General features: G+C 31.7%; 1 protein-coding gene across 1 annotated transcript; it reads right to left on the bottom strand.

The window, feature by feature from the left end:
• Window positions 1-874: 874 nt before the first annotated feature.
• On the bottom strand, window positions 875-5,101 carry LOC143081868 (sodium-dependent glucose transporter 1B-like). Its single transcript, XM_076257535.1, has 3 exons — window positions 4,842-5,101; window positions 3,679-3,964; window positions 875-1,946 (listed from the first exon to the last, which is right to left on the bottom strand). The coding sequence occupies exons 1-3, from the start codon at window positions 5,037-5,039 to the stop codon at window positions 934-936; spliced, it is 1,497 nt and encodes a 498-aa protein (XP_076113650.1). The 5' UTR covers window positions 5,040-5,101; the 3' UTR covers window positions 875-933.
• Window positions 5,102-17,256: the final 12,155 nt, after the last annotated feature.

The following is a 17,256-nucleotide window of genomic DNA, read 5'->3' as shown; positions in this document are numbered from 1 at the left end:
AAAAAAACTTTAGTAAACTTCTGCGGATTCATTTAATTTTGTGACTACATGTGCCAAGTTTTGTGTTGTACTGCTATATTACTGTCCTAGGTAGGGGGGGGGGGGTTGCAATCCCGCAAACATGTTTAACCCCGCCTCATTATTTATGTATGTGCCTGTCCCAAGTCAGGAGCCTGTAATTCAGTGGTTGTCGTTTGTTTATGTGTTACATATTTTTGTTTTCGTTCATATTTTTACATGAAAAAGGCCGTTAGTTTTCTCGTTTGAATTGTTTTACATTGTCTTATCGGGGCCTTTTATAGCTGACTATGCGATATGGACTTTGCTCATTGTTGAAGGCCGTACGGTGACCTACAGTTGTTAATGTCTGTGTCATTTTGGTCTCGTGTGGACAGTTGTTTCATTGGCAATCATACAACATCTTCTTTTTTATATATTGTGGATTATTGAAAACTAACATGTTCGTTAAAAGTTCAACAACCCATCTATAAACGGGATGCGTCTTCTATATCTATACATCGGCCGTTTATAGGTAATTGTGTATCAACTGGTAATACACAATTGATGTACACAAACATTGAAGCAAATGCACAGGATCTGAATCATTTATTTTCAAACAAACAGATATTAGAATGCTGTCAAATCTAATTTTTCGGGTCATTTTCACACTTACACACTGCTGTAAATGCATTACTGCAAGTTCATACATGTAGTCAAACAATTAAGAACTGTTGAGGCATCATTCTGACTGTTAAAAGTGCTATATTAAATACTCCACATCAACAAAATACCAAATTTAAAGAACAGTTCTTTTTGACTACAAGCGATTTATTTGGCCTAGAAGTATATTGTTCAGTCATGTCAGATGCCCGTTTTTGACAATAACTGATGTAAAAGTAAATCAAGATAAACATAAATATACTTGATTATTCTTTATTTGTTTATTTGGTCAGGAATGCATGTTTGATTTTCTTGATGATTAAATACAATTTTACTACGTATCAACAACAAAACAAAATAAAGAATTAACATGCACACACTGGCTATAACCTCTGCATACGGAAACCACATAGGCGTGAAAATGTCAATCAAATACCCAAGTATGATTGGTGTTACCATGGTACCAATTGATCCCAAAAACATAATCACTGAAACTATCTTTCCGGTCACTTTAAAAAAGTCTTCCTCTATCCAGGATAATAACAAGGGGAACAAAATTGACTGACAAAATCCAGACATTGGTACAAAAATCCACACTCCGATGTCTTTCTGATATAAAGTGGTAATCATTAGTCCGAACGAAGAAAGTGTCAAAACAGATATGTACGTAGCAAGAACTTTATCCGTCTTAAATCGGTGGGTTATGATGATTCCCGATAATCTACCTATTGCAAAGGCGGCCCAGTAAGTTGTAGCTGCATATGAACCTTGTAACTGTGTCCATTCCATATGCACAAGAGTAAATGTTGGTAAAAAGAAAACCATTGCTTTTTCAAAAAACAAATAAAACCAGAAGGTTGCACACATTAATGATAGACTCATTAAACGGATAGATCTTGGCAAATTCTTCGTTACACGATTTGGGCTGTGGTCGGTATTATTGTTGGTTTGTTTTGTCGAACGGCAAAGGAAATACAAAAATATAAAACTACAGCTAAGAGCAAACGCAGCAGTAATTGCGAATGCAAAATGTACTGACGAATTATGAGTTTCTTGCGAATCAATTTTTCCAGATTTAAAAGATGCACTGGAGTTTTCACTGAGATTATGATAATTGCTGATATTGGTATATTTTGATGTGTGATTAACATCATGTACACGAATGCTGAGAAATGGAGCGGTAGCTAACGGTGACACTATTCCACCAACTGCGTACATAAAATGTACAGCTTGCATATACGGTCCATTATGTTTTCCCCATATTTCAAGTATCATGATATTGCAGCCTACAATATAGTGCAGAAAAGTATGTCAGTTATTTTTTAAATAATATGAGTATGTCTATTGTGTCAAGTCGTACATGAAAAAAATAATTGAAAGTTCAGGTTTAAAAAAAAAGATGGTGCGAGTCTGACTCATAATAAGATGTAGAGTAAAATGATAGTTGAAACGGAAACAAAAATATGTAAGTTTTTCTATCTACCTCTTTTCTTTGCTTGAAATCGACAGTTTATAAATCTGAATTACTTATATCGCAGAAAAAACAATTTTTTTGTATTAAAAGCTGTATATTATAATCACCACTACTGGCTATTTAAATCATTATTTTATCTCCAACTGAAAGGATAAAATACTTTAATTTTATAAATGTTCTCAATATGTAACCTCTTACATGTTTTTTTACTTATCAAAACACAAAATCATTATTATCGAGAGAGTTTTATACTATCCCATTAATAGCGACTAATAGATCAAAACATTTGTCATCAAGGAACATTCCAGAATTATCAATGCATGGTAAATCCTGAACCTTCTGATAACCGTACTATTTATAAGTCAACATCGGCAAAGACAAACAAACAATTAGCATAAACACGTTTTCCTAATGATTTAAAATATTGTAATATAACCACACCACAGGGCTGTTTATTGAGTATTACTAGGGACAGTACATGCGGAAATCTTCACTGCCTTTAATATTAAGTACACCACGTTATGATTTTATGTTTCAGATAAGCACTGCGTATCTTTTTTTTGTATAATACCATCTTAATGAACCTTCACAGTTATTTGACATAAACTCAAATCATATAAATAATCATACTGACAGTTAAACATGTCGTTTACAATAAAATACACGCTCTTTACCTTTGATAATTGTTTACACCACTGGGTCGATGCCACTGCTGGTGGACGTTTCGTCCTCGAGGGTATCACCAGCCCAGTAGTCAACACTTTCCTGTTTACTAAACTTTAATTTTTCAAAAAAACTAAGGATTTCCTTATCCCAGGCAAAGATTACCTTAGCCGTATTTGGCACAACTTTTTGGAATTTTGGATCCTCAATGCTCTTCAACTTTGTACCTGTTTGGCTTTATAAATATTTTGATATGAGCGTCACTAATGAGTCTTATGTAGACGAAACGCGCGACTGGCGTACTTAATTATAATCCTGGTACCTTTGATAACTATTTACACCACTGGGTCGATGCCACTGCTGGTGGACGTTTCGTCCCCGAGGGTATCAACAGCCCAGTAGTCAACACTTAAGCGATTAAGTGTTGACATGAATATCAATAATGTGGTCATTTTTATAAATTTCCTGTTTACAAAACTTTGAATTTTTCAAAAAAACTAAGGATTTTCTTATCCCAGGCATAGATTACCTTAGCCGTATTTGTCACAACTTTTTGAAATTTTAGATCCTCAATGCTCTTCAACTTTGTACTTGTTTGGCTTTATAAATATTTTAATATGAGCGTCACTGATGAGTCTTATGGAGACGAAACGCGCGTCTGGCGTACTAAATTATAATCCTGGTACCTTTGATACATATTTGCCTTAATCTGATATGTACATGTTAAATATAGTTCTCTTTCTTGAAATAAATATATATAGATATATATATATATACCGCAAATTGCAAACTTTATGCTTAACACGAGACTATGCAGCGTACGGGTAATTTTGCAAACGATATAACTAAATAATCTTCAATTGTTTATAATTCATACATACCTGTATCAATAACACCTCTAGCACCTCCCCGTATAAGAAACAATATTATCATTAAAACGTAATATTTACACCATGGGATTACTGCTGTCAGAATAGCAAATACACCAGTAAGTGTTGACATAGTAATCATTTGGTGTCCTTTTCTAAATATCCATCCTGCTGCTAAAGCTCCAATCAGAAACCCCAAGGATAAAGCTGTAAGGTAATATGAAGCCTCATCTAATGTTGTATTTGTTATGACTTGTAAATCTGGTAAAGCTGGTCCGAGTTGGCCTGCATTCCATCCCTGGCAAACTAATGTATCATTAAAATTTTGAAATGCTTAAGTTTGAATAGTTAACAAACATTTAAATTACAAAAACATTCAAATACACAGCATATCTATAAATTCGAACTAATTGTCTAGATACGACTTTTTACTTAAGGGTTTACAAAATTTTATCGAAATGGATGTGTGATAAAACTAAACACTGTTTCATCACCGCTATGGCGGTCCTACATTCAGTTTTTGACATGTTTGTTTTATCGATTGAAATGGTAGTCTTACATACATGACTTTTTCCCAGTTGTTATTGGCTCTAACCTAGCTTCGAAAGTACGATAACTCTTTATTTGGGAGTTTTTGTCCTACGTCTTTTGGATAGTTGTTGGGGGTTATTTTGGGTGTGAAAAGTAAAATCTTTTCCAACAGATTGTTTAAGTGGATTTTAATTATTATATTGTGCTTTACATCACTGTTCTAGTTAAAAGAGAGTTGAGCGCCTGCTAACATGTACGTACTTAAGTACCCCGAAATATTATGATTATTGTTTTTGAACCTGTCCAAAATCAGAAACCTGTAATAAGTATGTGTTATGTATTTCTGTATAACATACACTCTGTTCTTTTATTTCGTTGTGAATTAATCGCGAAATAAGTTTTTCATGATTAAATAATTATACATTAGCCATTTCGAAGATTTTTGTAGCTGATTAGCGGTTTTCATGTTGCGTGTTGTTGAGGGTCGTATAACCTATATTTGCAAACGCCGCTTCATTTAAAGTTTGTTTGATAGCTTTTGCATTAGAGATATATTTCATCTTCATTTCATATAGTAGTGAATCACATGAAATGCACATCATGTAAGTCTTCTATCTATGTGTATGTTATAGCTTACTACTCACCAAACATGTACTTAACCAGGACAAAGCCAATGTCTGGTACAATTTGTTTCTGTATATCGTATCTGTACGAAGTCGAATCAATATGCTAGGTAGGTGCGTTCCATCCGGTCCTTCCATTTGGCCATGGTCAAACAAACTTTTTTCCTTCAAAATATTTGCATGATTTGTATTTGGTTCATTTGCGACACTATCAGACATATTTATAGATAATTGAATACGAATCAAGCTTAATCAGCGAACGTAAGTCTCCACTATATATGTAAATGGTAACGTGTCAATTTATGTGACGGATTGAGATAAGATCTAGTATTGGTTATAAACTGAACTAAGTCAGCATTTTAACATAATTGTAAAATTATTTGCTTGCATCTAGCTAAAATATGTGGCATAAACCCTGACCTAGATCATTTATGATTTTTTTCTTAAAACATCAAGACCAACGTTCGTGCAAAAAAGTGGTATCTTAGCAAACAGCAATTAACCAACATACGTACACTATGGATTGAGGTTACAATAATTTATAAAACAAATATCCACAACTTGCTAGATTGCGGCAAACTCAGAACTAGTTAAACAATATATTTATATGCGGATCATTCGTTGTTCATGTTGGTAACTACTACTATGTGATTTCTCGATTATATATCAGATTTGTATTGAAAGTAGGTGTTTTATTTTTAATTTGTTTTGTAATATGTTTTTTATTCTACGCATAAGGAAAAGGGTACAAATCATTTTCTACCTATAATCCAAAAACGTGCATCTACTATCAAATCAAAATAAGAAATACGGAAAGATTGGTTGCCGTTTCGAATTCTATTCAAACAAAGTAGCTTTTGTCAAAGCCAGTGTATTTGAAAATGCTATGACTTACACATTTACAATTATTTTACAATTACTATTATATATGAAACTAACAACCTGTTTTTGCAATAGAAATATTTTTTTGTTGGTTTTTGGTTTTCTGTATTAGGGTGTATAGATCGGTTAGCAGTCCAATTAAGATAGTTCGATATATGTTGTTTGAGTGTTCTATAAAAAAGTGCAATATCTAATTAAAAAGGATTTGTCACAAAATCAATGGTAATCTTTCTTAGGTAAATAGCAATTAGCAAATGTTAAATTTCAAAGTATTGTATAAATTTAACATCGTTTTCAATGCTTCTATTTTTTAGGTCAATTAATTATACATAAACAAAGTAGTAGTCATTAATTGAAATGTATATACAATTGTGTTCCTCGCGTTCTCCCTATCTTCTGTACTACTTTAAAACATACTCTCTGGGCAAACTATATCCTTTAAGAATGTTTGTCATGCTAAGATAAGTTTCATACGTTAAGGACTTCCTATTCCTAATTCAATTAGATGTAAACCAATCAATAGAAGAAATTTGTATTCCTAGTATTCTTGTTAATTTGTTGGGTACAGCACAATAACATAGCAGATTTTTATTTATCTCGAGAACTCTTTTGAAGTAAAACTTTAAAATACACAAATTTCGAAAAGATTTTTTATTTTGTTAGCAGTAATAACAAAACATAAAACCTATCTACTGCGAATGATTTTAACAATCTAAGAGCTGTCATTTTAGAAAAAAGTCATGAAATCAGCAACCGTTATTTTTATTTACAACTACCATTTTAAAAGCGTCAATGACTAATACATATAAGAGTCAGATTTTAATGTTAGATCGTGTATGCATACCATTGGTGAGTCTTGAACAACTTCAACCCGCTTCTGGATTGAATCATGATATTTAATGCCATTTCCTTCTTTTTTTAAATAGTTAAAATATAATTTCAATAACATCATCTGTCTTTTACAATTTCTAAAATTTATCCATTTGGTATTTGCTTCATTCGTTTCAGCAGAAACTGTTTTACGACAAAAATATGAATACATTATTTCTTGGTTTGTTTTCTAGTTCTGTAGATCATATCGTAAGTTGAAATAAAAAAAGTAAGTATCATGTGCATATTCTGTGAGTTATTTTATTTAATAACCTGAATTCAGAGAATTCCAGTGAATTAGCGACGGTGGCTAAAATATTCAATTTTCGAAAAGTTTTGTTCTAAAACTTTGATGAAGAGACAAATAGTGTCCGCCTGAATCTGGAGCAATACATTGATACCGTTAATTTTACTGGCGTGTACGAATTGTCAATTGATGGCTAAAGATGCAATCTGCTTTCAAAGATAATCAGCTATGATATACATAATACAATTGAATATGACGAGTGTTCTTTACAAAATGTACATTTTCTCATTTGGTTTTGTATTCAAAGGATTGATCGTAATATTTTTTTTTCTGTCTATGAAAAGATAACGCAGATAAATGTGGTACACACTGTATAACTCGCACTTTTAGGTATTCAAATGTGTGCACCATATGTTTTAGGCTATTTCGACAGAAAAATGGTACAGTAATTCAATATAGATTAATTATAAATTTTACTTTTGATGGCCCAGGTAAACCATGAAAAAACATTGATGGAAGAATACCTTTGAAGGACTATGTACACGAGCTTATATACAAAAATCATTTAACCAATCAGACGAAATGGCAAAGTTTGAATCACTTTGTTGTAAATTACACGGACGGCATCATTAGTGTGTTAGCTGTTATGGGATAAATGTTTCACATATGATAGGGGATATTCAAACTTTTGACGTGACTCCGTATTTTCTATCCCGCTACCGTTGTTTTCGGTCAGTGAATATTCATGGTGCAGGTGGCTACGGATGCTATTTCTGACACATATAATGATTGCAGTGTTCGTTTGTTTGTGTTTTATTTATGCTATTTATATTTGCTGAATGTCTCTTTTGTCATGTTTATGGATAATGTTAAGTAAACTTCGATGAAATAGATATTATGAATGCTTGTGGATAAAACCAATGTTGCAATCATTTATAAGGCTTTTCATTACGAAAAATAAAATCCAAAAAGCTTCAAAGTACAACTATGTGTAAGTTCAATGTGAAACCAATTTTTTCAGTGTTTTTATATTTTAAATACCATAATGTGGTGTATCTTTGATTCAAAACACAACTCATAAAATCAGACAGTAACATATATATGTTTAAGTATCCATGCACTGTCTCAAAAAGGAACATGATTTTTTTTGCAACCCAGTTTTCTTTCATAACGTTATGTTATTGTAAGGATATAAATGTATCTTACCTCCTATACATTTCTAGGAATATGAGTGGTTAAAATCGTCCGCGTGGAGACCATGTATATTTTATATCAGGTAAGTAGGGAGGCGTGGCTACTTTCATACGAGGTTAGTAGTGGAGTTACGTCCCCTTATATGCCTTATTCTGTTAGAAGGGAGGCGGGGCTTATGTCATACACGGTTAGTAGTGGAGTGACGTTCCTTTATATTCCATATTAAGTAAGAAGGGAGTGGGGGCTTGTTTCATACACAGAAAGTAGTGGTGTTGCGTCACTCTATAAAAATAACGGTACTGAGAAAAAATCTGAAAGGTTTCAACAGACGAAGAAATTGATGATTAACATTGAAATAAATTTATAAAACAAAATTAAACCTAACAGTTTGTAACTGATGGCATCTGTTTCTGTAGATTCAATGAAAGTAATTTCTTTATACTAGCAGTATTGAAGACTTGCTCATTTTGATAGGTCACTAGACTAAATTTTTCACGTTAAGATAGTCGGTAAGATAAATTTCATAGTCTCCTAGTGACGTAACACGGTATATTTGGGGACAGTAAATTACATATGAAGACTTGAGATTCGCTCTCAAATTATTGTAAAGGTTGTAAGAAAACATTTTGTCAAAAGCTTTTGAAATTAAGGTGGTACCTAACACGCCAGGGAGATAACTCTGTAAAATCAGCTAAACGTTTTAAATACGTTGTCTTGTTAAAGAAATATTAAGCTTCTCAATGATCAAAATCAGTGTTTGTTAAACTGCTATATAACCAGTGTAATTTTTCTGATAAATTGGTTTGTTCAAATTTTTTTTTTTTATATTTTTGTCAAAGGGTCAACGAAAATACTTTGTAAAAATTTTATGAAAATTGAACAAGCCAACTTAATTTTAGTGAACGTGTTGGTACCACCTTAAACAAGCCAAATTAATATTAGTCAAGGTGTTATGTACCACGTTAAATGTATTTACATGAAATGATTTTGAATTGAATTATTTGAATTGTGCACTTTTAGCACAATACGTATATATAAAAAGTAAAATCATAAAAATACTGAACTTAGAGGAAAATCAATTCGGAAAGTCCATAATCACATGGCAAAATCAAATAACAAAACGCATCAAAAACGGATGGACAAGAACTGTAATATTCCTGACTTGGTACAGGCATTTTCAAATGTAGAAAATGGTGGATTAAACCTGGTTTTATAGCGCCAACCCTCTCACTTTGATGACAGTCTCATCAAATTCCGTTATATTTACATTGATGCGTTAACTAAACAGACACATTAAATAAAAATAGTCAATATATGGGTACATCAGTCATCATCGTATAACAATTTTAACATTTATATATGCGAGTTTTAATTTTGTTCTAAATGAAACTACTTAACTACGGTCTTACAAGTATTTAGTGTACTGTTTCTTATAAGGTATTGTTCCCTAGGCCTTTAGGAAGCAGTACTTTTTTTTTCCATTCACAGACATGTATAGTCATTCACGCACGTATGTTACTCCAAATTATCAAACAAATTTTATGAAATATCTATCTTACAATAACGACAAACAAATCGAATTATTTGTACTAGTATGCATTCAATTACGCTAGTTTTTAACTCAAGCGGCGTAATGCAGTATGAATTTTAAATCATGTTGTTTTTTCTACAAAAATATCAACGGATTATCTTTTGAGAATGTAAAAGATGAAAAAAATGTTATCAATGTGATATGCATATCCTCCAAGAAAATTGAAAAATATATAACACATTTTAAGAGTAAGTAGATATATAAATAGCACATGTATAAATGAATTGGACCATACATTTTATGTATGTATGAATGTCTTTTTTTTAAGTTGCCGTTTCAAATACAAATTTTATACTTGCTTACCTTGTTTTCGTAACAAGGTAAGCATGTGTTCGGAACATAAAAAAATGTTCTGAGCTTATCCGTAATAACAAAGTTATGTTCGTGTTAATTATAGTTCAATTGAAAACATCTTTAACCTTGTGACTAATTACCAAAATTCAAGGCAAACAAAATGAGGGGCATTCAGTAAAAAGTAACACAATTAGTGAAAAACAACTGACATATGCCGGACTTAATACAGCCATATCCAGAAAAAGAAATGACGGATTAAATCTGGTTCAACAATTATCTACACCCCTAGGTTTATGACAGTTGTATATCATGTGAATAGTTCTGTTATTTTGTCACCAATCGGTGAGAAAACCAAACTTTCGTGCTAATTTGATGTGATATTAATGAATTGGGATCAAGCGGCCAACACCAAGTACAAAATGTGTACACTCACATCACTAATATACAACAAAGCTGAATTAGAAATTCAAATTTATGTAAGAATTTATATTATCGCTATTTTGAGCATTTTTCCTTTGCTCTTTTCTGTGTGTGATATTTTTCCTTATCATATACTTAGACTAAATAACATATGATTTTTACCGTATGATAATAGCATTAAATTAAAGTATTTTCCATATTTTTCGAATTGGTGCTTAGAGGGCTGATATGAAAAGTTTATCACAAGCTTCGATTGTTATCACATGCCTTTCCGTAACATTATCACATGGCATTCCGGTGATACTCGGCAAATTCCGGAAAATACATCTCAATGCTACGTTTTCAGTGAAAAACATTACAGAGTAGTGTACAAAACAATTATTTGAATACTGGAAAGTATATTGTGTAAAATAATTAAATTTAATTAAAAAAAAGAATATTAAATAAATGAATTTTTTAAGTTTTTCTGAAACATAATTTAGAAAGTTACTTTAAAAAAGTTGACTTTTCCAAACAATGTTCATTATGTATATTGTTGAATTATTTTTTTGTCGATTCGTCTATATTAAAATGTTTTTTCTGTTGAGGCAACTGATGGAAAGATTTCATATTGAATGTATCAAATTTTGGGTCCGACGTACGTTCGTGAACTTTTTACTCTTTCAACATCTTTTCGGGAACCACGTAGAGGATTAATATGTGAATCTTATTTTTCTCTACTGTTGAAGCATATGATAAAAAGATCATAACATGTCATTTTTCATGCCATGCGGCTCTTGGGCTGATATTGAACCTAGGGCTGATAATACATGCGATATGAAAAATGCCATGTAATAATCTGATAATATCATGCTACTCGCTTGAGATGGAAAATTATCGCTAGAAACTAAGGAGGCACGTGGCGTTGATAATGAAATTGACAACCGTGTCATACGTAAAAAATCGATAAACAGATTATCATTGGTCATCTCAACTCGATAATTTATAAATATCAATAGTTTCTACCACATTTAATTTAACAGATTGATGTTATGACACTTAAAACATATCTTTAGACACTTGCGAAATAGATCGTTGTCAATTATTAACAAATCTAAAATTTTATAGAAGCCAAAACCAAGTAAAATAAGTTGGTCAAATTGTATTTACAAACTATTCAAATTATGTAACACATTTTCATTGTTTCCACGATTAGTCATATTACTATCACTATTCAGATGTCGACTTCGCAAACATGGTCCCTTATTCATGCGTATTGTGTTTTTTAGATATAAACAAAACAGTAGCATGTTTTCTTATATTTAAGGTGGTACCCAACACTTTCACTAAAATTAATTTGGCTCGTTTAATTTTCATACAATTTTGTCAAAGTATTTACTGTCAAATTGACACTTTAACAAAACTATAAAAATTAAAAAAAAATTTGAACCAACCGTTTTGTCAGAAAAATTACACTGGTTATATAGCAATTTGACAACCACCAATTTTGATCATTGAGAAGCTTAATATTCCTTTTACAACACAACGTAATTAAAACGTTTAGCTGACTTTACAGAGTTATCTCCCTGTAGTGTTAGGTACCACCTTAAGTAACGCACGGTTTTATCAATGGAATAGTTCCTAAAAACACTGTCTATTGTCCTTCCATTGGTAACTTAAACACTTAGAAAAACATATCAGTCAGGGACATTATTTCCTTGGAATACTACTAAGTTGTGTCAATGAACACATAATAATTGCCGCAAGTAATGATAATGCAGAATCCAACATTAAGTGATGATTCTTTAGAAGTATTACCCAAACAAAGCCCTAGATGCCTTGACCAAAACTGCTGTGAATTGATGTTGCATGTGCACCAGTCAGTAATTTACCTTTTCAGATTAAAGCACAAGTAAAGAGAACGCCATTTCGGGCTTTAACAAAAACAAAAGAAATATGGTTCTCATTTTCAAGAAAATGAAAAAATACACGGTTAATTTGTCTCTAGTTTTCTGTGTAGCATTCCATGGATTTTTAACATTTATCAAAGGTGCGCTTTAGTTGTATTACGAACTAATGTTTTAGACCGAACCGCATCAGAATTAAGGAATAATCAAATGTGATTGAATAAAGAGATATGCTATTTTAAATACTATATAACTCTGTAAATTGAGCTTAAACTGATCTTGACTACGATTTTAGACCAGATAATATAAATAACAATTATTTTCATATGCGTGTCACACGTGTCAGTGAAAATTAATTTCAAGGATGGTTAACTAAATATTTGTATTTTAGTAGTATATATTTGTTTTTTTTTCTGTTAATTGATTTGGATGAAAATTAACCATATGCGTCGATAATATTCATCAATTGTAATTGTTAAAGAGCAGATAATTGCAACTAATTAAAATCTAATTACTTTTGAGATATTCATATTACCAAGAACTACTGTGCAAAGTTTCATGCTTGTCATGCACCCATCGGCTGGACTATATTGATTGTAAGCATACAATCTTACAGGAATCTGTACTCTTAAAAAGCAGAAATTCCGCATAAATATTCACAATTTGATAAGACTAAATTGCGTTCTGTTTCGAAATATGATGATTCTGGAAAGTGATTGTTTAAGAATATGTGTAGTGATGACAGTTGTTATGGTTTGTTCAATAAGTTCTGAATTTTCAGAATTGACCGAAGTTATTTTCAATGTCCATAGAGAAGAAAGTGTTTTATCATTACAATATTCGGATGATGTATACGCAGAATCATTACCATTGTGCGCTTTGATGTGTTTATTACAGGAAAAATGTTGTGTTGCTAGCTTTTATGATAAAACTTCTATGTGTCGACTTGACAAATCTGAAAATTGCTGTGCTGCTACCATAGTTGGTGTTGGTTCGCGAGCTTTGAAAAGAAACAAGTATTGTAAGTAAATTAGAAAAAATTGATAAAATTGCAAATATATTGCTTTCATCAGGTTTACTAAGACATTTAAGTTTATCCGACAATTAATATTTTATCATTTTAACAAAACAATCTGAGCTTGAATTCTCTCGCTATATATAGATCTAGGGCAATAATTATGAATAATCACGAAAACATGTTTTCCTTTATCACACACAATAGTGTTCAATATCAACGTTCTTTTGATATTTCCACAAGATATCCAAATACAATATTCAGCAACTTTTTTTCCAGGTCAAATGATATAATAAAATATATCTCACTAAATATTGGTTCAAACATGTGCTTCGTATTTCAACCACGTGTTACGTTTTCTGAAACAAAACAGTTATAGACTCCATTCCCTGACTTTGGTGATGGTAAAAATGTTATTGATCTCATCAGTGCAGAAAAGCATATTACGAAGATTTAAATTGACAACAGGGTTACAAATAAATTGAATTGATATGTACTCTCTTGTTTGATTCGGATATCTTAGATTCGGAAACTTCCATATAAACAGGAAAACTGCCGGTTCATCTGCATATTCTAGGAGGAAATTGTCAAAAAAATCTGTCCGAAGTGAAAGAGGGATCTCAGAAAAACGTTAGAAGTTAACTCTATTTAAACGTTTGAGTTGGTCACCTACAAAGTATATTATGTATATGGTTCATGAGAACTGTTCTAATAAACAATACAACTTTCATTTATGTATTATATTAAGAAAGTGTATTTTAGTTTTACGACACATGGTATATAAAGACAAAGAGGGTATGATATTTGAACCATTCGATGTTTTGTTTTATTTGTTTTTGTGAAAGGGTAAACAATATTTTGTTATGAAATGGAACACATCTTATTAAATGGTAATTGATTTAGGAACAAACATCAAATGAAAAAAATAAATGTCTCTCTTTTTATGTGCTTTCATCTCCATTTCATTCTCAATTTGATATTTCATCTGTTTTTTTCCTGTGTAAGCAGGCGTTGTGTTTTGCGTGATATTTTGACGTTATCCATTGTCCCTGTTTTAGAAAGTGGTCATTGCTATATTATAGTCGCTTCTTGTTATATGCTGCTGTTTCACTCTTGAACTGAATTTTAATGTGCATGTTGTTATGCGTTTACTTGTCGACATTGGCTAGAGATATAAAAGGAGGATTAAGATCTGTTAAATATGTTTAACCCCGCCGCATTTTTGGGCCTGTCCCAAGTCTCTGGTCTTTGTCAGTCTTCTGTTACGGATGCAAAATTTCTCGCTGCATTGACGAACTATTGTTGACCTTCTGCTGGTGTCTAATCTATGATAGGGTTGTTGACTCTTTTACACTTTCCCAATTTTCAGAACATATTTCACAAAAAAGCCGTTTCAAATCTTTATAAACTGTAGATTAACTTATTGTTAGTTGTAGATGAATTGTCGTTTAAGGGATTACTCTATTTTCGTGAAAAAAATGGTTACAGTTGTTTTAAAAAAAAAAATCAGCCAATAGTAAAAAAAAATCACAAAAATACTGAACTACTAGAAAAGTTTGAAACGGAAAGTCATTAAATAAATGAAGAAAAAATCAATAGCTCAAACGCAAGTTACGAATGGATAACAACTGTCATATTATTGACTTGGTACAAACATTCAGTTGTGTAGACAATGATGGATACAACATGATTTGATACATACAGTGCTGAAACTTGTTTGATAGTTGCATAAAATTCCATTTCATTGACAATAACTAGTGAATGAAAGAATCAGACATGATATGTAAAAATGCTATACTACTTTTGCCTTTATTTATATTAATAGATGAATGATACATGCATGCGATATTGTCCGATTCATCGAAAATAATGACATTCTGTAACGGACAAAATAATGAAAGGACTGACCTGTAACACAAACATCTGACAAACCAGTTCAGTTTTGCCAATCTTCTATCTTGATGTCATAGTTATCACAATCATTAAGTGTCAGTCTGCCTAAGAATCAGGCAGTGGTGAAAACATGACAAAAAAAACCTCCCAATTTGACATTGATTTCAGTTCATAATATGTAGTTATGCACACAAATAACTTTTATTTCCATTTTCTGTCCTAGTAATAGAAGATACAATTTGGTTGAAATGCATTAGAAATTAACGAATAAGTGGAGATAACTCTGTAATTTGCTATCATTCTAACCAATTTTCTAACCAAGTTGTTTGATATTACCAGACACAAACAAACGAAAAACTAATACTTTTTAACTCAGGTTGAAGGTTAGTATTAAATAGCATGATTAGCTCGGTGGGTTTTTTCTTATCATGTTGTAATTTTAACCTAAATTGCCTGATCCTTACAAAGACTGGCACTTAATGTTATTGTAGTTGTAATTTGGGATTGTTGCTTTCTCCTTTTTGTCCTCTTTTTTAATAATAAGGGCATACATTTTATGAATTTCCTAGCCATATCTTCCTCATCCTCATTTCCCCAAATGTAAGTGTCTATACCAACGGCTTTGATAATTGTGTAATATTCGATCCACTTACCCCAGATATAAAATATGCTTTTTTATTTCGAATATTTTAAGGAATAAGCCCGTTACTTTCTTCGTGTTTCACATATGTCATGTTCGGGGTCTTTTGCAGCTTATTAGAGATTTCCAATAAAATGACTTTACTCGACATTACCGACCTAACTCAACGTGTTTCGTCCTACTGCATTGAAGCATGACGGAGGGGAGCATACACTGCATGCATGTTTTGCTCTTTGAACACGCATTGTTGCTGGAATATGCCTTCAGTAAAAATCAACCACAACTATTTTTTTTTACTCTTTAAATATTTTGGTATTAAACTTTGAATGATTTTATTAACATAAATACTTTAATGGAACAAGTACATTACCAACTCGTAATCAAACACGCCCATCATTTCTTGTCATTTCACTTGACCCATATCTTAGTTCTTCTCACATTATGAATTTTAAAAACTACCAAGACGACATTTAGCATACAAATATTAAAATAACGAATTCCGAAGCGAGAAGGTTGCCTTTTTGTTGTTTTAAAAAGATTTAATGTTTAAAGTAAATTCCAACACACCCGAATGTAAAAGGTGTACTCGACTTGTAAAACAAAATAATACTTTTCTATAATTTAATTGAAGATAATTTGATGTGGGCAGAAATTCATATCAATGATATATTTTTCAAAAGTACTTTTTCGTCCTTAACTATACCAAATTATGGGGCGAGGTTTTTTGTTTAAGTATACCTTAACCTGCATCCGAGGATACAGGGGTAGAGGGCGTACTCCCCCTTCTCGATCGATAAATAAGAAATTAAATATCATAAAACATTAAAAATCGAAAAGAAGAATCTATCTGATAACGACACACAAAATCAATACAAATATCAAATAAAAAGTTCATTAAATTTTGAAATTATATCTGAAAATCAAAGTCATTGTCAAAACCATGAAAGACAACTCCAATGAATCGTATGATAGGTAAAGATACGTATATATACGTGGTCTTATGACAGTGAAGTTTAGGCGGGAATCTCAAGAATCACGTGATATATAAAAATCATGATTTCTTTCGTTTTTCATCATCATTTAGAAATATTTGATATTGATTGAATTTATTATGAATGGGATTCCTAGTTTATGAATACTTAGTTAAAACTTGTGTAACGCATTTTACAAAATTAATTGGTTAGCAATAACTTGTCCCGTTACGTGCGTACGTCGAGTTAGGTACGTATGTCATTTTATTGGAAATCTCTTTTAAAACATAAAGATTATCTAATTATTGATGGACCTCCGTAGCATTATAATTGCATATATTCGCGTCTTTTTTCAGTTTAATGTATAAATGTCTTTTCAAAAGCATGCCATTTTTTTCAATTTTGTATATGAATAAAAGGAAAATTAACATTTTGTCTATTCTAGATCCACCTGTATGCACTGAATGTGTCATCTTCGGTAGGTCTTCGTACAAAATAATTGAAGTTGCAGCCACTTGGTCAGAGGCAATGGT

The sequence above is a fragment of the Mytilus galloprovincialis genome, chromosome 7 (genome assembly GCF_965363235.1).
Source record: "Mytilus galloprovincialis chromosome 7, xbMytGall1.hap1.1, whole genome shotgun sequence".
NCBI lineage: Eukaryota > Metazoa > Mollusca > Bivalvia > Mytilida > Mytilidae > Mytilus > Mytilus galloprovincialis.
Note: the sequence above shows the minus strand (reverse complement) of the source record. Positions and strands in the feature narration are given on the sequence as shown.